The 23737-nt window shown below is 45.0% G+C and overlaps 2 protein-coding genes across 4 annotated transcripts in view; both read right to left on the bottom strand.

Moving 5' to 3' along the window:
- The window catches only part of MGST3 (microsomal glutathione S-transferase 3), a 51780-nt gene extending 36842 nt beyond the window's left edge, over positions 1-14938 (bottom strand). The window contains exon 1 of the mRNA XM_056523581.1: positions 14916-14938. Coding sequence (XP_056379556.1) covers positions 14916-14938 — 23 coding nt within the window. The remainder of the gene's footprint in view (positions 1-14915) is intronic.
- A 1880-nt stretch (positions 14939-16818) lies between these two features.
- LRRC52 (leucine rich repeat containing 52) overlaps positions 16819-23737 on the bottom strand; it is a 120566-nt gene continuing 113647 nt past the window's right edge. For 2 of the 3 annotated variants that reach the window (XM_056523578.1, XM_056523579.1), the window contains exon 2: positions 16819-19648. In XM_056523578.1, coding sequence (XP_056379553.1) covers positions 19359-19648 — 290 coding nt within the window. In that variant the 3' untranslated portion in view covers positions 16819-19358. The remainder of the gene's footprint in view (positions 19649-23737) is intronic. The other variant, XR_008844812.1, reaches the window with a different exon arrangement.

Here is a 23737-nt window from a genome sequence, read left to right as displayed (position 1 = left end):
GGGAATGAATGGAGACCATCCCCTTGTAGCTGATTGGCCGCTTGCTGCGAGAGGTGAGGAGGTGGCCAATCAGGAGCAAGCCGTACTATGCTGAGTACAATTACGATGTCATAGGGGAACATGGGCCGTGTGGGGATAAGTCCAAAGAGAGTGGGCGGGGTGCTGATTGGCTGTCCGGGATCTTAGATGAGCCAGTCAGAGGGGGGGGGCGTATAAGTCCGGGTTGCGAGTTTTTGTCGCTGGTGGCGGTGGAATAAAGTTCAAAAAAGTTCAAAAACGTCAGCCAATCGCTGTTTGATTAGTCTGGATGGCGTCCAATCAGAGTGTAGACGTGTATATCCTCTACGGGAGATTCCTAGAGAAGCGTCGGCGGCAAATCCATTTTGAATAATACGACCAATAGCTGCTGGGCAGGTCACGGTGGTGACCAATCATGAAGAAGGATGTGTTGTAGTGCTGTCAAGATGCCGATGTCAGACTTTATCATCGTCCGGGCGGGCTGTCATCTGATCTCGAAGTCCGGAGCACACTCGGAACTTATCATGGAGGAGCTGGAAACCTGTAAGGGAGTAAGGAGGTAGATGGGGAAGGGAGAGACAGGTGGTCTCTCCCTTCCCCAAACGGCGGCTTGCTGTCGGCTTGTCCCGCATTGAGGAGGCATCTGGTGCGGCTGTGAGGAGGCATCTGGTACGACTGTCATCGAAGTCCGGAACATACTTGGAAATTGTCATGGAGGAGCTGTAAACTTATAGGTAAAGAGGTAAAAGGGCAGGGGAGAGACAGTTGATTTTGGCAGCGGCTTGCTGTCAGCTTGTCCCGCAGTGAGGAGGCATCTGGTGCTGATGTCATTATGTCATCGGGACGTATGTATTACGTGACGTTTTCGATGTATTCATTCAGGCCAGAAGGTGTCAAAGTTTGAAGATCCAGAAGTTTCCACGTTTCCTCAGTACTGCGAAGCAGTGGGCGGTGTGATGGTGTGACACCTGAAGTCACTGCTGTGCTTTTCCGCTGCATGTCTGAAGACACTGTGGAGTTGGTACCCCTTGGTGATATTGGATCTGTGCTTGATCATGCGCTGATTCAATGGCTGGATGGTACACACGACGTACTGAAGACCACAGGGGCACTCAAGGAGGTAGATCACATAGGAGGTGCTGCAGTTGATGAAACTCCTGATGGGGTAAGTAATGTTGGTGATCTTGCAGGTGAACTTGGTGCATTTGTTCGCAATGTTGTTGCAGCATTTGCAGAGGGGTTTGCTGTACTTATATGAGCCGGTGACAGTTTTCTCTCCAATACTTCTACTTTTGGACTCACCGGCATCTGTGTGTAGCTGTCCCGCCCGCCCTCACTGTTTTGCGAAAATGCTTGTATTACTTGTTTTTTACTGCCGCATACCCTGTTGTGTGGTGCGTCGGTTATTGTTACCCCTGTAAGAAGGAAAAATAAATAAATAAGAAACCACGAAAGACGAAGGATATATTTATATATTTACCTTTACCTTTTATGTTTTTTTTCTGTGTTTCTTATTTTTGCAGATCCTTGTCAAGTCACAGCTGGCCTGGAGAGTGATTTCCTGGAGGTTAAAGGGGGGCTGATGGCACAAATGCCCGTCGGGGAGCCGACAGCAGGCATACCGCTTCAGCCCGAAGTAGGTCAATTTGTATGGTTAATGTTTAGGTTAAATGCTATGCAGTTGTTCACAGTTATTTATATTTGTTATGATAATAAAACGAGCTGTGACCACCACCCAGCCCATTTAAAAGGTATTTGTGTTGTGTTATTATTTGCAGGATAAGGGGGAGGGCACGAGCTTATTGGTTTAGGAGGCTATTCTATGCAGTCATCTAAACCTTCACTCTATGTCAATGCACCAGATGTTTTTCAGCAATTGAAAAAGAGGGAATTTACCCTCAAAACGTGTCTTGCAATATCTTGTATGAAGTTCCATGTGTTTAATAAAAATACACTGTTACTTTTTACTCGGACTCCGACCATGAATCATAAAAGTCAGCGCCACTGCAGAACATCTTTTCTACTTTATTCACATTGGCTTTTTAACGACCCCGAGAGGATACCGGTCCGTTCCTGCAGGCTGCAGCCCGAGATTCCACAATGGTTCCCCACAGGAAGGGGTGATACGCATGAACCAAGGTTCACCCAAGGTCAGCATATTTCCAATCTAAGTGCATTCTGGGATTTCTATTCCACGGAATTACGCAAGGCGCCGTCCTCTTTGTCTTTTTTCTCACTATCCATTCCTCAATCACCAGCTGAGGTGGGACATCACTGTGACCGGCGATTGGCTGAGCAGGCCTTCACTTGCGTTTGTCCGCAAAAATTCCACCATGTTAACATCAAAGTACAGACAAGGAGAGCGCTCCTAGTGTGATACCATAAGGCAAAGATAATATGAACAAACAAGAAAACTTGCTCACCAAGTATAGTTGTACTGCGACCAAGTACAACTATGGTGAAGGCGTGAAGTGACCCTGCAACGGGCGAAGAACGGCAGCTGCTCCTGGACACACAGGCGAAGTAATTAAACGGATCCCTCCAAGGAACATCCCAGGATAGAGGCAGCGCACAGGACTTCAAAGGTAAAATGGTTTATTTACCCGGCATGCAACGCGTTTCGCTGGATAACCAGCTTCATCAGGCATGACTTCATCAGGCATGACCCATGCCTGATGAAGCTGGTTATCCAGCGAAACGCGTTGCATGCCGGGTAAATAAACCATTTTACCTTTGAAGTCCTGTGCGCTGCCTCTATCCTGGGATGTTCCTTGGAGGGATCCGTTTAATTACTTCACCATGTTAACATGGCCCTGAGTCCTCTTATTCTTGTTAAAAACGATGATTGATTAGAAATAACCCTCCGGCTGCCCATACACATGAGAGCAACCAGGGGGCCTCCAAAACTACAACTTCCAGCATGCCCGGACAGCCTTCAGCTGGGAGTTGTAGTATTACAACAGCTGGAGGTCTGCTGCTGCATCGCAGTTTACCACTGGGCTAAGCATACAGGAGCAGGGACACCTGCCTTGGACAGGAGTCCCTGCTCCTGTACATGATTCATCCAAAAGGAATGTAAAGATTTCAACAAATATAATTTTTTTTAAGGGAAATTCTAAATGAATTGAATCAATTTAGAAACAATTTTCCCATTACTTATCAGCAGATACATCCTTTTTGTAAGACAGGTGACCATGTTAAAGAGCACCTATCATCAACTAAACTTTCCCTAATCCCCCTGCCCATCTGTCCCTGACTCTATCTATCTCTATCCCTGTCATTATTTATAGTTAAAACCCCCTTTAAATGCCTTTTTTCCTCTATCTTCATTAGCTCATTTTTGAGCTGTGTACGAGGGGAGGAAGTGGGCTTGGCTCGGCAGGCGCAACGTCATCTGATGCCTGCCAGGGCTAACTTCTGCCCTTCTTTCTGTATTCTGCTCTCCCTCTCGGGAGCGCACATACAGGCTCAGTACAGGACAGGGATGGCAGCCTCTGAGTCACCTCCTCTCTGTTTGGCTATACACATGCCATACAGAGAGGAGGAATGTTGGAGTACAGAGCTGCCGTGCCCTGCAGGGCCACAGCGCTCATCAATCAGACAGGCGGGAAGCTGTGCTTAGTATGTAATTTCAGACTCAGCAGCCAGGGCGGCCTAGTGACCACAGGGAGACCCCTAGTGGCCAAACTTTCAAAACTAAAAAACACATGAAAGTAGACATTTTTTTAATACAATACAATTACAAACTTAATCTATATATATTAAGCTATAAAATATTAAAAAATCAAGGGGTTCTCCAGTGGTCAATGTGTTTTTGTCATCTTAACTTACCCTTGTTGTTGCTTGTCCCTTGTGTCTTGGTTGCTATTTGTCGGTTCTCTTGTGTTTTTTTTGTCTGCAAGTTGATGTTTTTTTTTTTTTTTTAGCTTTTGCTGTTTTCTATTTGTTTCTGGGCTCCAAACTACAAATCCCAGCAGGCCACATGCCCCGGTTTTTTTGTTTGGGGCGTATACTTTGCTTCGGGTTCCGCCCGGCTTACTATTTGTCCGCCCCAGTTCTTCCCCTTTGTTTTTTGGTGACTCCTAGTTCCCACCCCATCTGTTTAACATTCTGTCTCTCACGTGGCTTTAGCATTCTGTCTCTCACGTTGCTATGTTGTCCTGTCAGTGTTTGCTTATGTTTGTGGGGTATTGGCCAATAAGGAGTGTCTGTTGCATGTGACACACACACACAAACACACATGCACACATCAGTTTTTCTTTTTTTTTCAACTGTAAATTTTTATTAGGTTTTTGATTAAGACAAAAAAATATAATCAAGTACACAAAATGGAGAAAACAAACATCAGGGACTGTGAGATAAATGCCAATATTGGTGACAATAACTACCATAACAAAACCTAACTTCAAAGCAAGTCACCGTAAATAAAGTGTAATAATACAATGACAATAAGGGGAAATAATGCGACTAAATCAAGTCGAGACATACATCAGGGATGGGAACCACAAGGGGGGAGGGGAAGGGTAGGGAGGAAGGAGAAAATGGGAAAGAAAACACAAAATAACCAACAACATGAGAAAGGGAAACATAAGGAATGAAGGAACCAGAAAAATAGAAAAGGGGAGAGAAAGGAGAAAACAAGAGAAGGAAAACAAGGAGTCCAGCCAAGAGTAGTGTAAGAGAAAGTAAGATCATGGAGGCTGCCTGTCAGTGAATCTATCCTACGGGTCCCATATGGACAAAAACAAAGGGATAGTATTATTTAGGGAAGCAGTAAGGGATTCAAGAGAGCGAATCTCTCGGATTCGGGCTGTAAGCTCATCAGCGGAGGGAGACAGGGTCTGTTACCAATGTTTAGCAATAAGGGTTTTAGCCTCAAGGACTATATGCTGAAAGAGCTTAACCCCTTGGGGACGGAGCCCATTTTGACCTTAAGGACGGAAGCATTTTTTTGCAAATCTGACCTCTGTCACTTTATGCATTAATAACTCTGGGATGCTTTTACTTATAAATTTGATTCCGGGATTGTTTTGTCATGACATATTCTACTTTATCAAGAAAAAAGAGTGGTAGAGAGGCTCCTATTGACCTGGCAACCTGAGACTCGAGCTGCCCAAGGGGTAATAGGAGGAAAAGCCCCCAAAATTTGGAACCCAATTTCTCTCGAGTAAGGAAATACCTCATATGTGTATGTGAAGTGCTCGGTGAGCACAGTAGGGGGCTCAGAAGGGAAAGAGCAACAATGGGATTTTAGAGAGTGAGTATTTCTGAAATTAATTTTGAGGGGCATGTCACATTTAGGAAGCCCCTATGGTGCCAGAACAGCAAAAAAAACACCCCTCAATGCACGTAACAAGGGGTCCAGTGAGCCTTAACACCCACAGGTGTTTGACGACATTTTGTTAAATTCGGATGTGTAAATGAAAAAAAAATTTTTTCACTTAAGTGCAGTTTTTATTCCAAAATGTACCATTTTTACAAAGAGTAATGGGAGAAAATGCCCCCCAAAATTTGTAACCCCATCTCTTCTGAGTATGGAAATACCCCATGTTAGGATGCAAAATGCTCTGCGGGCAAACTACAATGCTCAGAAGAGAAGGAATCACATTTGGCTTTTGGAAAGCAAATTTTGCTGAAATGGTTTTTGGGGGGATGTTGCATTTAGGAAACCCCTATGGTGCCAGAACAGCAAAAAAAAAAAAACACGTGGCATACTATTTTGGAAACTACACCGCTCAAGAAACGTAACAAGGGGTACAGGGAGCCTTAACACCCCACAGGTGTTTGACGACTTTTTGTTAAAGTCGGATGTGTAAATGAGAAAAAAAAATTTCCACTAAAATGCAGGTTTTTCCCCAAATTTTAAATTTTTACAAGGGGTAATAGGAGAAAATACCCCCCAAAATTTGTAACCCCTTTTCTTCTGAGTATGGAAATACCCCATGTGTGGACGTCAAGTGCTCTGCTGGCGCACTACAATGCTCAGAAGAGAAGGAGCGCCATGAGCGTTTGGAAAGAGAATTTGTTTGGAATGGAAGTCAGGGGCCAGTGCCAGAACAGTGGACCCCCCACATGTGACCCCATTTTGGAAACTACACACCTCACAGAATTTAATAAGGGGTGCAGTGAGCATTTACACCCCACTGGCGTTTCACAGATCTTTGGAAGAGTGGGCTGTGTAAATGAAAAATTACATTTTTCATTTTCACGGACCACTGTTCGGAAAATCTGTCAGACACCTGTGGGGCATAAATGCTCACTGTACCCCTTATTACATTAAGTGAGGGGTTTAGTTTCCAAAATGGGGTCACATGTGGGGGGGGGGGGCATTGCTCTGGCACTATGGGGGCTTTGTAAACACCTTCAATTCCGGACAATTTTTCTCTCCAAAATTCCAATGGCACGCCTTCTCTTCTGAGCATTGTAGTTCACCCGCAGAACACTTTACATTTTAGTGGAAAAAATATATATTTTCTTCATATTCCCATCCAACACCTGTGGGTTGTTAAGGCTCACTTTACCCCTTGTTATGTTCCGTGAGGGGTGTAGTTTCCAAAATGGGGTCACACATGGGTATTTATTTCTTTGCATTTATGTCAGAACCGCTGTAAAATCAGCCACCCTTATGCAAATCACCAATTTTGGCCTCAAATGTACATAGTGCGCTCTCACTTCTGAGCCTTGTTGTGCACCTGCAGAGCATTTTACGCCTACATAAGGCTTATTTCCGTACTCAGGAGAAATTGCATTACAAATTTTGGGGGTCTTTTTTTTCCTTTTACTACTTATGAAAATAAAAAGTATGGGGCAACACCAGCATGTTATTGTAAAATATTACATTTTTTTACACTAACAGGCTGGTGTAGACCCCAAATTTTCCTTTTCATAAGGGGTAAAAGGAGAAAAAGACCCCCAAAATTTCGAACGCAATTGCTCCCGAGTATGGAAATACCGCATATGTGGCCCTAAACTGTTTCCTTGAAATACGACAGGGCTCCGAAGTGAGATAGCGCCATGCGCATTTGAGGACTAAGTTAGGGATTGCAAGCCTGGACAGTCAGTGGGTGGACATAGGGGTATTCTATGCCAGTGATTCCCAAACAGGGTGCCTCCAGCTGTTGCTAAACTCCCAGCATGCCTGGACAGTCAGTGGCTGTCTGGAAATGCTGGAAGTTGTTGTTTTGCAACAGCTAGAGGCTCCGTTTTGGAAACACTGCCGTACGATCCGATTTTCATTTCTATTGGGGGGGGGGGGGGGGACAGTGTAAGGGGTGTGTATGTAGTGTTTTACCCTTTATTATGTGTTAGTGTAGTGTAGTGTTTTTAGGATACATTCCCACTGGCGGCGGTTTATGGTGAGATTCCCGCTAGGAGTTTGCGTTGCAGCTCAAACTTGAAGCGGGAAACTCACTGTAAACCTGCCCGTGTGAATGTACCCTGTACATTCACATGGGGGGGGGGGGGGGGGGAAACCTCCAGCTGTTTCAAAACTACAACTCCCAGCATGTACTGACAGACCGTGCATGCTGGGAGTTGTAGTTTTGCAACAGCTGGAGGCACACTGGTTGGAAGACCTTCAGTTAGGTTCTGTTACCTAACTCAGTATTTTCCAACCTGTGTGCCTCCAGCTGTTGCAAAACTACAACTCCCAGCATGCACGATCGCCGAAGAGCATGCTGGGAGATGTAGTTATGCAACAGCTGGAGGTACGCAACTACAGCTCCCAGCATGCCGAGACAGCTGTTTGCTGGTTGGGCATGCTGGGATTTGTAATTTTGTAACAGCTGGAGGGCTGCAGTTTGGAGATCACTGTGCAGTGATCTCCAAACTGTGGCCCTCCAGATGTTTCAAAACTACAAATCCCAACATGCCCAGACTGCTAACTGCTGTCTCGGCATGCTGGGGGTTGTAGTTTTGAAAGTGGTCTCCAAGCTGGAGCCCTCCAGCTGTTGCAAAACTACAAATCCCAGCATGCCCAAACAGCAAACAGCTGTCTGGGCATGCTGGGAGTTGTATTTTTGCAACATCTGAAGGGCTACAGTTTAGAGACCACTGTATAGTGGTCTCAATCTGTAGCCCTCCAGATGTTGCTAGGCAACCTTCCGGCTTCCGTAGTCTGCACCAGGGAGCAAGCCGCACATCATCGCCGCCTGCTGCCGCCGCCGATCGTCGCCCACTACCGCCGCCACCGATGGTAAGTAACCACCGCGCCGGTCACCGCCGGATTATCGTGGGTGGGCAGAGTGGGGGAACCGAACTTTAACCCCCCCTGCCCCCGATCTGCTGTTGGTTGGTCGCTTCTGACCCACCAATAGCCGGGATAGGAGGGGTAGCACCCCTGCCACCTAACTCCTATCCCTTCAGGGGGACCGGGTCACCGGAGACCGGTATGACCCGGAATCGCCGCAAATCGCCGGTGTGATCGCCGACATGGGGGGGTCCCCCATAGGCATTGGCACGGGATGCCTGCTGAATGATTTCAGCAGGCATCCTGTTCCGATCACCGCCCGGCGAGCTGCGGTGATCGGGAATGTGGAGGGAGTACAGGTACGCCCTCTGTCCTTAAGTGATAAGACGCAAGGGCGTATCCATACACCCTCCGTCCCCAACAAGTTAAAAGGCTGTTTCGATAAAACTCTGGTAGAAAGGTGCAGGAGAAAGACCCTAGGGTTTAGGGGGACAAGGACTCCTAGAACTGCATGAAACATTTGCGGCACCTGGACCTAAAAAGGAACCACCAGTGGGCAAGACAAAAAAATATTGAAAATAGTACCCAGGCCCACACTGCATTGCCAGCATTGGGGAGGGATGTCAGGATTCAACTTGTTCTAGACAACCGTAGTATGATATCAACACATGAGCATTTTGCATCGCATTTCTTTATAGGCTGTACAAATGGAAGCCTTAGCAGCTCGCTCCCAGATAATGTGCCATTGAGGGATAGTTATCGTGGTCTGGAGAGCCTCTTCCCAGTGACTCATATAGCGATGGGAAGGAGAAGGTCCATCCCGAGGGGATAGCAAAAAAGAATATATGCTTGAAAGTAGTCCCTTCACCTGAGGGCTGCCCCTACACAGCCTCTCAAAGCCTGTGGGTAAAGATACCGTCAACGAGCACAGCCTGGAGGACAAGAAATGGCGAAGCTGGATATAGTGGGCTTCCTCAGAGGGAGGAAGGTCTCAGTGAGCTACTAACCAGTCAAAAGACTTGAGGGAACGAGTAAGGGGATCGACTACATCAGCCCAGCAGAAAAGACCTCTAGAACCCCATTCACTGAGCATACCCGAGGACAGTTCTGGAGAGAAATCAGGATGATAAAAGAAAGACAAGGGAGAAAAAGAGGAAAGGAGCCCAAACCGTCTGGAGCAGTAAGTCCACACATAGCGGGAGAACGACATTGGACCCAGAAGGGGGCCCTCTGGGGAAGGGAAAAACCCACAAGAGGGAATTTGGAGGAATCAGGGCAGCCAACGGCAAACGGCTGTACGGGCATGCTGGGAGTTGTCGTTTTGCAACAGCTGGAGACCCACTGGTCGGGAAACGCTGCATTGTGACACTGGAACATGGGTGGAACGGGACAATTTTAGTCTTCAGATAGTATTTAGCTTCTCGATTTGTTAAATACGATTTTTCCTATCGTGAATGTACTTGTTACCCATGCGAGCTGCATGTTTTACACTTGCTGTTCTAGAAGGGAGTGGCAAGGGAAAGCTTTTTCCAGTCTATCATCATAACATAAAGTGAGTCATTAGCAGGCAACACCCTGCAATTCTACCTTGTGTTTTACTTTATTACTGCCAGATACTTGGCTTTTGTCAATTTTTGTCTATTTTATTTGTCAATTTCAATTTCATTCTGGCATCAGAAAATAAAAACTATGGAGGCAAAATGCTACGGCGCAATCTTTTCTACGCAAAACTAGTTTGGTCCTGGCACACTTTTTATTCTCACCCAGTTTATACATAGGGAATGTCAGCCGATACTATTATTCTTGCTAATGCTTTTTTTTTCTGTCTTCAGAAAATACTTATGTCTGGGAAGGACAGAGAAGCGGCAGGGCGTGCTGATCTTCCATGGGCATGAATGTAAATATATCCCACACAAGGAGCTGTACTACAGCATTAGTCATAAGCCATATATTGATATTTCTAATTATTTTTTACACGGGCGTACCTAGAATATTTGGAAACCCACACCCACTTCACTCTGGAGCCATTCTGTTAATATTCTCCCATATAGCAGTATATACCAGCAGTGACTCAAAAGTGACATCTCCTTGGAGTCGTTCTCTCTCTTTTTTCTCCTCCAAGCTGCCATGATGGTGTGGTGTCCCGGTACCGTATTTCATACGTTACATTGTGGTGAGGTCCCCAAAGACAGAGTCCCTAGGAACAGTGGGGGTCCTCTACCTTAGCTAGCCCCTCGTCACCCCTTAGTTAGTTAATATGTATGTAAATAAACCTGTAAATATGTCTATTAAAGATTCCTACCTTGTTCGTGTTGCAGGACCTGCAGGTCATGGGACCTAGTACAGAACTCTATGGTTTTTGCTTAAGGACCTTTGGTGGTTCTTATGTCACATGTTCACCCACAATGCAATGTAACGGTGAGTGACAGTTGTTATGGACCAATCCAAAACGGCCAACCCCTGCCCATATAAGGGAGTGGCCGCCATTATTCTCTCTTTTGGGTTGCTGACTCTGGATGAGGTAGGACCTTTGCAACTTCCAAAGACAAGAACTAGGCCCAAAGCCTTGCGGCCGCGGTCTATGCTAGGGACTATTAGACTTTACAATTCCCCATTATCTCTGCAAGATCACTGGACCTAAACGCACCGATAAATCCAGCGGATCTATGCTACAGAATCTATGAGAAGCTACATTAAGCTTATCTGATCCCAACCAACTGTCAATCGCTGCCCAGTTATAAATGGACTTTGTTATCTGGACTGTTATTGATATTGCCTGCTTCAGAAATTCTTCAGTAAAAGTTCCTGCAAGTTTTAAGTTCAACAGCGGTTGTGGACAATCTAATTATTACGCACGCACCTATCGCTCTTGGGAAGGGTGGCGATAGGCCCAGCAACATTACAGAATTTAACCCTCACCCTGGCGTCACGAGTGACAAGGGTTAACAGCGCCCTTTCAGTATCTAGAACAGCAACACCCCAACTAACCTACACCCCACAAGGCTTTTCCACACAGTTCCTCCCCACAATGGCTTCTTCCAGTCATGTTTTTGTTGCAGTATGTACCATAAACAAAAAATATTTTTAGGCTTTTTTCTTTTCCAACACGGATGGTAGCCCCCCCAAGTAGGCAGACAATCCCCCCAGCAGGCAGATAGCCGCATAAGCAGGCAGGCAACCCCCCAAGTAGGCAGTTAGCCCCCCCCTCCAGTAGGCAAGCAGCCCCTCAAGTAGACAGGCAACCCCTAGTAGACTGTTAGGCCCCAAGTAGTTTGGAAATCCCACCACAGTAGACAGGCAGCCCCCCAGCAAGCAGGTATCCCCTCAGTAGGCAGGCTGTCTCCCCAGCAGGCATTTAGCCCTCCCAAGTAGTCAGGCAACCCCCAGTACACTGTTAGGTCCCCAGTAATTAGGCAATCCTCCCAGTAGACAGACAGTCCCCCCAGCAGGCAGATATCCCCCCTTTAGTCTGGCAATCTCCCCAGTAGGCAGTTATCCCCCTAAGAACAAAAAATAAATAAATGTACTTACCTCCTTTCTCACACAGAGCAGCAGCATCCAAACCATCTTCTTCCTCCTCCATTCTGGTACAGGTGACAATGACATGTGACCTCACCGCATGCCTGTCTTCAGGCTGTGTACTACAGCATGAGCTGGTGCCGGCTAGCAAGTGGGTTATAATGGGATTGTAAAGTAATCATATGATCGATTAAAGGGGGTTATCCAGGAATAGAAAAACAGAACTAATTTCTTTCAAAAACCGCTCCCAGCCTGTCTCCAGGTTGGGTGTGTTTCTGCACCTCAGTTCCATTGAAGTGAATGGAGCCAAGTTGTAATACCACACACAACCTGTCGACAGAGCATTTTTTGTAATAAATTTGCTCTGTTTTTCTATTTCTGGATAACCCCTTTAATATCCACAGATGTACTAGGTGCACATTTGGATACATTATTTTTATGGGGGAAAAAAAAAAGAGAATCCTCAAGGCTGCCTTTAGGGACAGCAATGTGGTGTGCCACGGGGGGGGTGAAGTGAGGTGTATTGGGCAGATGGTGTTAACCGTTAAATGTTTGTGATGCCAGGGCGTGGTTTTGACTGAGAACCACCCGAACAGTAGCACCACTAGTCCTAGTTAGGGAGGGCAAATAAGAGGTCAAGGCCAGGTTAGGGTTAACGGTAGCTTTACAGAGGTAGGTAGATGGTATAGTCTTTACAGCTAGGCCAGCATCCCAGAGAGGTGACCAGTAACACGGAGGGGACCTCGCAGCTTGCTGGGACTTGCAGTTAATTTGACAGACTTTAGGACAGACACGCTGACTATAATAGACTTGACTTGACTGAAGATAGTGACAGCAGACAGAGATGACTTGACTTACTGACTTGTGGGTGCGTTCACACGTGAGTATTTACCAGCGGATCCGCTGACAAAGGCCCCTAAAGTGCTGCCGTCTTTGTGCCTGCTAATAGCGGCAATCCGCCGCTACCAGCAGACACACTGTGAAGTGCGAGTCGCAGTGTATGCGCACATCCCGCACATCGCGGCCGCTCCCCCGGCTCCCTGAGCTACACAGAGAGCGGCCGCGATGTGTGCGAGTACACTGCAGGGTAACTCGCACATCGCAGTGTGTGTCTGCTGGTAGCGGCGGATTGCCGCTATTAGCAGGCACAAAGAGGGCAGCACTTTAGGGGCCTTTGTCAACGGATCCGCAGCTGCGGATCCGCTGACAAATACGCCTGTGTGAACGCACCATGTGGCTGTAATTTAGGCTTAGCAGAAAGTGTGGTGGAAGAGAGAGATTGTAGTACCACCCCCTCTTATAAAGGGTCGCTCAGCAAGAAGCCCATAGGCTAGCTGCAGGTCAACTGATCACCTAATGCTCTCTGGGTAACAAAACATATGACTTTAACATGTGACAACCATTATCATGTGACTAACAACCATGTGACCATATTAAAGGTACTTTACATTCAATGTACAACTAATTACACTATGGGGGTACACTAGAGGTGAGACCTGTGGACGTGCAGGGACTCGAGCTGATAGGACTGTGGGATGCATATCCTGTACTGGGACATCACAACATGCTATTTAAAGGGTTGTCCAGAATTAAAAAACATGACTGCTTTTTTCAAAAAAGCAGCACCACGCCTGTCTACAGGTTGTGTGCGGTATTGCAGCTCAGCCACATTCACTTCCATTAAGCTGAGCTGCAATAACAGGCAGGACCCATGGGTGGCTTTGTTTTTTTGAAGGAAGCAGCCATGTTATTCTAACCCACACAACCCCTTTAACTATGCTGTCTCAGAACAGCTGGTTCCCTAAGATGGGACATGGGTCACACAGGGCCTGGCGGTCCCCATAATTGTTTAGGCAAAGTTAAATGGAGAAACCAGTGAAACGACAGCAGCTTTTATCCTTGATAACCTCTTGAAGAAAATGCTGAAGAGAAGAACTATCCTCGCAGCGGGACTTGGTTTAATTGGTGTAATTTGCTTTAAGACAGGACTAGTGACAATGTTGCCTACTATAGGGAAGTATGCCTGACATTAGCCATACCTAGGCTAACAGACTTATGGCTTCCTCAGGAAACAGACCTCTTCTCATGTGGTGACAGGCTCACGGGGCATTCTTATCTCTGGATAGGCCACAGTATGTGAGCACAGTTGCCACTCATACTCATATGCTGCATCTTCAATGAGGAAGCAATGTGGTGTACAGTAGGGGTGGGGATCCGTCCCTAGGCATTAGTGCCATCCTGCAGTTGTGATTTCTCCTCTGTTAGCCCCTCCTCAATTCAATAAAGAGAAGGATTTGTCAGGAACAACTAGGCTTGTGGCAGGTAATAGTACCTAAGGGTCTATTCACATGACAGAATTTCCGCTTGCAGAATTCCGCTTGCTGTATTCTGCCTCAAATTAAAGCCCATAGACTTCTATGGGATTCTGCACGCCCATTCACAACTCTGAATTTCCACTTGTGGAATTCCGCAAGAGTTAATTCAGAAGTGGGAGTGGGGAATCCCATAGACGTCTATAGGCTTTAATTTGAGGGGGAATTCCGCAAGCGGAAATTCTGCCGTGTGAATAGACCCTAGGGCTGGGTTCACACTGTGGAATCTCTGGGCAGACTGCATTGCTGTCTCCATAGATGTCAATGCATTTCTGAGCAGATCTCCCAAAAGAACCACCCAGAAATGCATTGCCGTCTACAGGGACAGCAATGCAGTCCACGCGATCCTAGTTCTACCAACTCAATCTCCAGCAGAAATTCTGCCTGGAGATTCCACAGTGTGAAGCCAGCCAAAAGGGGTTTTCCCTCAAAGATTAAGAGGACTAATATGATGAATTATGTAAATGTAAACATATATCCAATGTACAAGCAGGGTTCAACAGAAATAAATGGTAATTTCCAGAAATGTATGTATGCAACGAGCAAGTGACAGACGTATGGAATAGATATTTTATAAGCTACATCACGCAGTCATCTGAAGAAATTTAAAACAGGTTCAAAACCTGTCCAGAGGAAAAGTTGCTGAGTTGCCCATAGCAACCGATCAGATCGCTTCTTTCATTTTTGAAAAGGCCTCTGAAAAATTAAAGAAGCGATCTGATTGGTTGCTATGGGCAACTCAGCAACTTTTCCTCTGGACAGGTTTTGATCAATCTCCTTCATCATCTTTACTATCAAATAGTGTAGATAGAATATACCTGTTGTGTATCCATGGTGGCATTCGTCTCTGTTGCAGGCTGATATGCTGAGGATTCATACATGCAGGGTATTTCTGTATTAACTAAATAAATTCTATTCTAGTCAATATTTTATCTAACATATTCTTATATATTCATACCAAATCTAAATACATTGTAGACAGTAGAATCTTTATTATCAGACAACTTCATTATTCTAGATATTATTTACAGTATTTAGCAGGAGACACAATTCTTTTGTTTTGATGTTTGTCATATATTTATTGCTGAAATGAATAAAATCATTGTTGGAGATCATTTTAAAGCAACGGAACACCATTTTATAATTTGCATGTGATCTACATTAAAGGAGTACTCCAGAGAAGTAAACTAATCCTGTATCCACAGGATAGGGGATACATTTCTGATCGGGTGGGGGGCAGGAAGTTTGGACTGCTGGGGGCTCCTCGCCATCATATGTAGGGGGCCCAGCAACTCACCTGCCCTTGGAGTGCTCTGGCTCCCACCCTCGAGCGGGAGTGACAGACTGCTTAGCCAATTGCCGTCTGAGATGGGACCTTCATCTTAGCTGGTGTTTGGCTGAGCGAGCCATTACTCATGTTCGTCAAAGAAGGTGGGAGGCCGGAGCAATCTGAAGATGCAATCTGATTTCCCTTATAAAAAAATCACTGAGACCCCCCCCCCCCACCCCCACCCGATCAGACACTTATCCCCTATCCTGTGAAAAGAGAATTAGCTGACTTCCCCGGACTACCTCTTTTACAGCTGGAGTAAGTTCTTAATTATAAGGATATATTCACATGCACCAGATTTCTTGTCACAATTTCTTCACCATTGCCCTAGGAACATGTTGTAAGTATATCTTTCTTGACAAGACATGGCAGATGCCAAGTTGCGATCATCGTGTGTGGGTGGAACCATGTCCGCATGCAATGCCCAATAGGGGCACAAAGGGGAAAATTTATCAAAACCTGTGTAGAGGAAGAGTGATGCAGTTGCCCATAGCAACAAGATTGCTTCTTCCATTTAAGCGGCCTGTAAAAAATGAAAGAAGCAATCTGATTGGTTGTTATGGGCAACTACACCACTCATCATCTGCACAGATTTTGATAAATCTCCCCCCATATGTTTAGTGGACATTGCATGGCTTCGCCTGCATGCAATTTTTTGCAATTAAAGGGGTACTCCACTGCTCAGCGTTTTGAACAAACTGTTCCGAATGCTGGAGCCAGCGCCGGGAGCTTGTGACATCATAGCCCCGCCCCCTCATGATTTCATGCCCTGCCCCCTCAATGCAAGTCTATGGGAGGGGGTGTGACAATCGTCGCGCCCCCTCCCATAGACTTGCATTGGGGGGGCAGGGCGTGATGTAATGAGGGGGCGGGGGCTATGACGTCACAAGCTCCCGGTGCGGACTCCAGCATACAGAACAGTTTGTTTCAAACGCTAAGCAGCGGAGTACCCCTTTAAGTACTCAGGCTTACTTGTCTTGAATGTATACTTCCAAGATGTGGACAGGGCAGAAGTGGAGCGCTCCAGACAGCCCCTATAAGCGGTTAGTGACGGGGGTGCTTCTACTGTAATACAAGCTGTAACGCAGGATCAGTACTTAGGTAATGTATTTACAAAGTTACTTAACTTTTGCGTAGATTTCTTTAATAATTACACTGCTAAATGGTAGTCCAAAGCGATCCTTGTTTTAATTACATCCTTTCATCATTCCTCATGCAGACACATTTTATATCACCTTTGTGCATATTTGTTCTGGCAGAATACACTTCTTTATATGTTTCTGTGGATTCCAGTATCTATATAATGAGAAGCAGTGTGCAAACATAGCGAAAGATTTATCAAAACCTGTCCAGAGGTAAAGTTGCTGAGTTGCCCATAGCAACCAATCAGATTGCTTCTTTCATTTTTCAGGGGCCTTTTCAATAATGAAAGAAGCGATCTGATTGGTTGCTATGGGCAACTCAGCAACTTTTCCTCTGGACAGGTTTTGATAAATCTCCCCCATAATGCGCAACATAAATGAAAACTATACAGACAAGAACTGCAACTGTTCTTGCATTGCAGCTAGAAGATTAAAGACACCTAACACTGGAAGTACTATGGGGGTATTTATCAATAGTTGCTGTGCCTTGTCACATTTTACCCTTCTTTTCCTTGCGTTGTTTTTCACGGACGTGCGCCAAATTTATCATTTTTCACACGTCCGTTGATAACTTTGGCGCAAGTCCCGAAAAGCACATTAGACCGCGTTTTCCAGTCAGGAACGGCCGCCAGAACTCCCGCGCTTCAAAAATACTTTCTCTGCTGTTTTTTTTTCATGTGTTTCGGTAGGAATTACTTTGTTAATGAAGTTTGATGGTTTGCAACATGTAAAGTTTGTTATGTTTAAGCCTGTCACTCACTACTTTGCCTTCTAGCTGTTCTTCCCTAAGGACCTTCTTTGCTCTTCAAAGGCAATCAGCCATGTCTGGGGACATTTCCTCTGATGGAGAGGGACCTTCCCAACAGAATACCTCTCAGGAGAGTAATCTACCCACTCGCAAGTGGAAGGTTTCACAAAAAAAATAAAAATTCTCAGAACAGGAGATTGAAGTTTTAGTCTCAGAGGTATTTTTCAATGTTTTTTTACCACTGACTTGTTTGCCTTGTTTTTGCCCTGAAATACATTAAGTTCACGTATGTGTGGGATGCAATTAGTTGTTAGTTTTTTTAGTTTTTGAGGTAGTATTCAACCTCTAACATAGCATCTTGATTAATGGGGTACCTGGAGCGCATTATGGTTAGCCATTTTAACACAAAGAAGGGTTAAGATGCCAGGGCCGCTTTAGCCGATTTCCTGGACATGTAATTTCATGGCAGCGAGATGCAACAAAGTTGCGGGAAAAGTGAGGCGAATTGCGCCAAACCAGGATTGTCGCAGATAATAGTAGCAAAAGTAGCTATGCCGCCCTACATTTCGGTTCAACATGAATTATGACGGCCCCCAATTATCGCAAGCAAAGTCGCAAAAACAAAAAGAAGCAACGCATATGCGCCAAATACCCGCCAAAAAAATACATAATAAATACCCCCCTATATGAATACAAGTAAATGACTCCACATTTAAATGCTGTTCATCCGCACTATAACCCAGTGCAGGTGAACTGCCTGTCAGTTTCTCTTTAAAGGGGTACTCCGGCCATAGACATCTTATCCCCTATCCAAAGGATAAGATGTCTGACCGCGGGGGACCCCCGCGATCTCAGGGCAGCACCCGTCATTCTGTGCCGGGTGCTGCTCCAGTCTAAGAAACGCTGGGTTTCCGGGACTGGAGATCAGTGTTGAGCGCGAATATTCGAAATGCAAAATTTTACCGTGAATATTGGCACTTTGCGATTTCGCAAATATTTAGAATATAGTGATATATTTTTTTCAAATGCAAATTCTTATGCGAATTTATGCAAATATTTATGCGAATATCAGCACTTCCAGACTGGATACTGATTCCTCCCTTCTTTTAGGTGGAAGATATAATTGCGCATGCGCATTATGCGATTTTCATCACAAATTTTCGCATGGGAAAAAAAAACCCGAACATAGCGAATATGTGAATTTTGCGAACATAGGACGAATATTCGGCCATATATTAGCGAAATATCGCGAATTCAAATTTGGCCCCTGCCGCTCATCACTACTGGAGATGTAACGTCATGCCACGCCCCCTCCATTCAAGTCTATGGGAGCTGGCGTGATGGCAACCTATCGGCACCCTGCAATTACACCAAGAAAAATATGTCTCTAATGCCACCTTTAGGCTGTCATCACACATGGGGAAGTGGCGTGACGCCATGTTAGGGGATAAGATGTCTGTGGGCGGAGTACCCTTTAAGCTGCACATCAGCACACATTACAAGCTTGCCTTGCTAAGAGGGAGTCTGCAGACCTCCTGAGCTCTCTTTTAGAGGAATACTGATCAATCACATAGCCTGTGGTTGTTTAATTGTTGCTGCATAGTTCTCTCTATCCCGCCCTCCACCCATCTTTATGATCATTGCAGGGAGGCAACAGGAAGCTGAACAACCAGTTCAGCCTCCTGTTACAGCCAGCACAACACTAAAGCTTACCTAGGTAGTAAACCACTGGATACAAAATGTGAAGCCTTAACCTATTCTCTGTCCAAGGATGAACGATGAATTTTAACCCCTTTTCTACCCTAGATCCCCAGGAAGACTACATAATGGATGTTGATTCTAAACTAATAACCACAGTTGTGGTTCCATGATATGCAATGTTTTAGGAAATGGATTGATATATTGACCAGTTAAGTAAAAAGAGATTGTAGATAGATTCAGTTGACAGACAGCAGTCATTTGATATTCCTTTGCATGAATCCACATCTTAGAGTTGTTAGAAGGCAGACGGTGGTGGTTGCACTCACATAGAGGTTTATATTTAGGCCTCTTCATCCTTTTTCTTGGGCTTTGGAGGTGGAGGAGGTTCTTCATCTTCATCTTCATCATCCTCGGTTGAGCCGCACAGTCGGTCATAGATTACAACACAGACACCAGTCAGCCATGCAACTACTGTGCCAGAGCCGAAGATGACAAACCCCACCAGCATTAGGAAGATGTAGTCTCTTTCATATAGGTTGGTGAAACACATTAGATTGATATGTTTTTCTGTCTCTTTCAGCGGTTCCCCATGAATTTGTAAAGGGGTTGTACATGTCATGTTTTCCTCATCTGCAAAAAACATAAATACAGAAAAGAAAAGTTTATCGTTGTAAATAAATAAGTCTGGAGAGATGAGCTGGTTATTTACATTGAACTGTGACCTCCTGTCCAGATATCCTCAACTAAGCTTTAGGCTTAGACACAAGTGATGCACTTCATTTTAAAGGTAATCTGTCACCAGTGTCACCTACACTAACCTGTCAGTACCTGACAGGTAGTGCAGGTGACACTGATGACAACGGTACTTACCTTGTCCCATTCTGTGCCAGGGATCTCAGGTAATCTTCTACGTTCAGCTCCGGGCCCGGCTTGGGGCATGGGCGGAGCTTAGTGACGTCACCACTTAGTGACGCACGGTGACGTCAATAAGCTCCGCCCATACCCCAAGCCACTGCGGCTCTTTGCTGGGTCCCACAGCAGCGGGGATGTCACTAAGCTCCGCCCGTGCCCCAAGCTGGGCCTGGAGCTGAAACTTAATGGAGAAGATTACTGGAGATCCCCTGCACGGAACGGGACAAGGTAAGTACCGTTGTCATCAGTGTCATCTGCCCTACCTGTCGATACCAACAGGTTAGTGCAGGTGACACTGGTGACAGATTTCCTTTAAATAGTATTTGAGTCATATGGCGCATTCTGGCGCAAATGAAAACATTTACATTAAATAAGAAACAATCTTACGGCCGTCACACCCCCTCCCATAGATTTGCATTGAGGGGGGCGAGGCGTGATGTCACGAGGGGGCATGGAGACCTCTGAAGCCCGCATCCAGCATTCAGAACTAAATGTTAACGCAAAGGAGTGGAGTACCCCTTTAAAGACATGGTGGGAATTTATCATTGTTGATGTAGGTGAACGATTTTTCTACACCTTTAAAGGGGTATTCCAGGAATAAAAAAAACAGCCCTTTTTTCTTAAAGACAGCACCTTTTAAAGACTATGGCATGACTACACAATTTTTGAAAAAAGCTTCTGAAGCAAAATTCCCAAAGAAAAAGTCTCTAAACAGCAACTGCAACAAATCCACACCACAGACCTATTAAAATGATAAGGAGCATTAGATAAATCAGTACCATCCACTCTAGTAAAAAAAAAACAAAAAAAAATGTATGAACAATCCTACAAATAAGGATTTTGTCAACTCTGGACCATTCTCTGCATCTGCCTCCTTGTACTTTTTGGTTGGGAGGCCCAGTGACATGAATGGTATAGTCCTGACACTCCTTCTTTGCTGCACACTGAAACACACAAAATACTCCTCACTTTCCCTAAAATCCACTACTGAACATTTGCACCATGCATTTGAGAAATTTTAGGCAGTTTTGAGGTTTGTGCTATACTGATCTACATAAAAAACTGGAGCTTTCTTCAGTAAATAAGTTTTTCAATACTCTGGGGGATCACTATATTTTCCCAGGGTATCTGTCGTTTGTAGCTACCAGCCAGGTGTCAGGAGGCACATCCTTTGGAGAAAGGTGGGTGAGATGTGGGAAATCCAGAAATAGTTCAAAATCCCTGGCAAGACTTAGCGTGCTAAGAACTTGGGTAAGTCCTGTTTTCAGGTCTGGATGTTGTATAGGATAAAAGGCAGGTTGGCAGTGGGGCTTTTCATTTCCCCAGTGGCCCAGATCAGCAAAGGTGCTAAACACAGCTAGTTAGTGGGCTTTTAAACTACAAGTAGCTCAGTCTGCAAGCTGAGGCTGTGAGGAACCTCTAATGAGAGTTGGAGTCCTGAGGTGGGTAGCCTTAGAAGGGGACATTTACTTTGTGTAGGTAACCAATTATTGATGACTGTTTGTTGAGTGGCTGGTAGTAAGCCACCTGTATAGATAGGAAAGATTTCTGTGTAGTTATCGCCAGACAAGCTGGATTTAATTTTGTATTCGTTTCTGCCTAAAGCTATAGGCTGCATTTTGTTTTGTGCTGAAAAAATAAAGGAAAAGCCTTGTTTGAACTCTACTTTTATGTCACTGTCTCTGACTGCTCTTTTGCCATTATTTGCCTGGATCTCTGAGGCTAATCTCCTACACTAGGAATGTTAATTCCACATTCATAAAAGGCAATTATCAGTGTGGTGGCCCAGTAGGGATGGTGATGCCCCATACCTTTCCTGCCCTGTCAGGCAGTGTCCTTCAGTGTCTCTAGGGCCCCTATAGTTGTTTCCCCATTTGTATATGTTGGATATTAAAAGATGTGCTATGCCTTTAATAAATTGCACCAAGTGATTGTTACCCAGGAGGTACCAGTGACCAGCTGACCCCAAAGGTGACATATGGGCTCCCTGCTAGTCTCCCCCCATATAAGCCCTGGGTGGAGCTAGCTTCTCTCTCTTGCTTCCTGCTGAGGTCCAGTCAAGTCATGCCTAGTGTGTGTGTCCAGAGTAGTGGAGGCCTCAAGTCAAGTCCTGCAGCCACAAGTCAAGTGCAAGTAAGATAAAGTCACCGTCCTGTCAGTCACAAGTCAGTCAAGTCAACTCATCTGTCTACCCAGCGTGGCCTGCACTAAATTCTCCAGTCCAACTACAAGTCCCAGCAAACCTGCAAGGTCTTTGTGTCACTGGTCACCTCCTTGGGCCCTGACTGTACTGCATAGACTGTAACAATTGTCCACCCTCAGTAAAGCTACCGTTGTCTGCATTGCCCCGTGCCTAGCCCAGGATCCAGCGGTATACCTTCAGGTGGTTAAGGATAAACTACGCCCTGGCGTCACAAACACAAGGGGTTAATGCTATCTGCCTCTAGGGTAATTACATCTGCCCTTCACCTCACACCCAGCCATACCACATCAGAACACAGGGTTGTCCTCATTACACATTAATGTATGGATAGCTGGATCATATGTATAGAGACTGTGAAGCATTTATTCTTTAGCACCTCTTGACCTGTGTTGTATAGTTGGGCCATGTAGTAGTGTAAGCCAATCTATTTTGGATCTGGTTACAGGACTAGTAGAATTAGTATATTTGTAGAGATTTTACAGTTAATAGCCAGGTTTCCATGGCAGAATTTCTGCACTGAATTCAGCAGGAATTTATAGCCAATTTACTTCAATGGAATTCCTGCAGCGGAAATTCTGCTGTGTGAATGGGATAGCGGAATTCCATTGAAGTGTATTGGCTATAAATTCATGCAGAATTTTCATGCGAAATTCACTGCAGAAATTCTGTCGTGTGAACCTGGCCAAAGGGCACATATGCTGCAGATTTCAATGTAAACTAAAAGACTGAACAGCTTCATATCTGCAGCTTTAAATTTGGACAGGATACTGTAGGTGTGAATACACCCTTGTGCTTAAAGGGGTACTCTGGTGGAAAACCTTTTTTTTTTTTTTTTTTATAAATCAACTGGTGCCAGAAAGTTAAACAGATTTGTAAATTACTTTTATTTAAAAATCTTAATCCTTCCAGTACTTATCAGCTGCTGTATAATACAGAGGACGTTGTATTTCTTTTTGAATTTATTTTCTGTCTGTCCACGGTGCTCTCTGCTGACACCTCTGTCCATGTCAGGAACTGTCCAGAGTAGGAACAATTCCCCATAGCAAACCTCTCCTGCTCTGGACAGTTCCTGAGATGAACAGAGGTGTCAGCAGAGAGCACCGTAGACAGACAGAAAATAAATTAAAAAAGAAAAGAACTTCTTCTGTATTATACAGCAGCTGATAAGTACTGGAAGAATTAAGATTTTTTTGAAATAGAAGTAATTTACAAAACTCGTAAATTCTGGTACAGTCAAAAAAGCGGAGTTGCTATGGGCACTCCAGTGGCATGTACATTAGCGAATCTATATGTAGCTTTATTCGAGAGAAGATATGTCTTCTCCGAATTTAGCATGTACATCTCCAAAGTAGTCAATTATATGCGTTTTGTGGACGACGTCCTCACTGTTTGGGCAGGATTAGAGACAGAATTCGGTGAATTTGTTAAATATCTAAATGCGAGGAATGATAGGAATTTAAAATTCACATTAAAAACCAGCAAAACACAACTTGAATTTCTCGACGTGCTAGTCAAGGTTCAAGATGATAAACTACTTATGGTAGGCTACAGGAAACCTACAGCTGGAAATTTGCTTTTGCACTACTCCAGCTATCATCCATCAC

Source organism: Hyla sarda, chromosome 6 (assembly GCF_029499605.1).
Source record: "Hyla sarda isolate aHylSar1 chromosome 6, aHylSar1.hap1, whole genome shotgun sequence".
Classification (NCBI taxonomy): Eukaryota; Metazoa; Chordata; class Amphibia; order Anura; family Hylidae; genus Hyla; species Hyla sarda.
The sequence above is the reverse complement of the archived record's forward strand: the minus strand, read 5'-3'. Positions and strand labels throughout refer to the sequence as shown.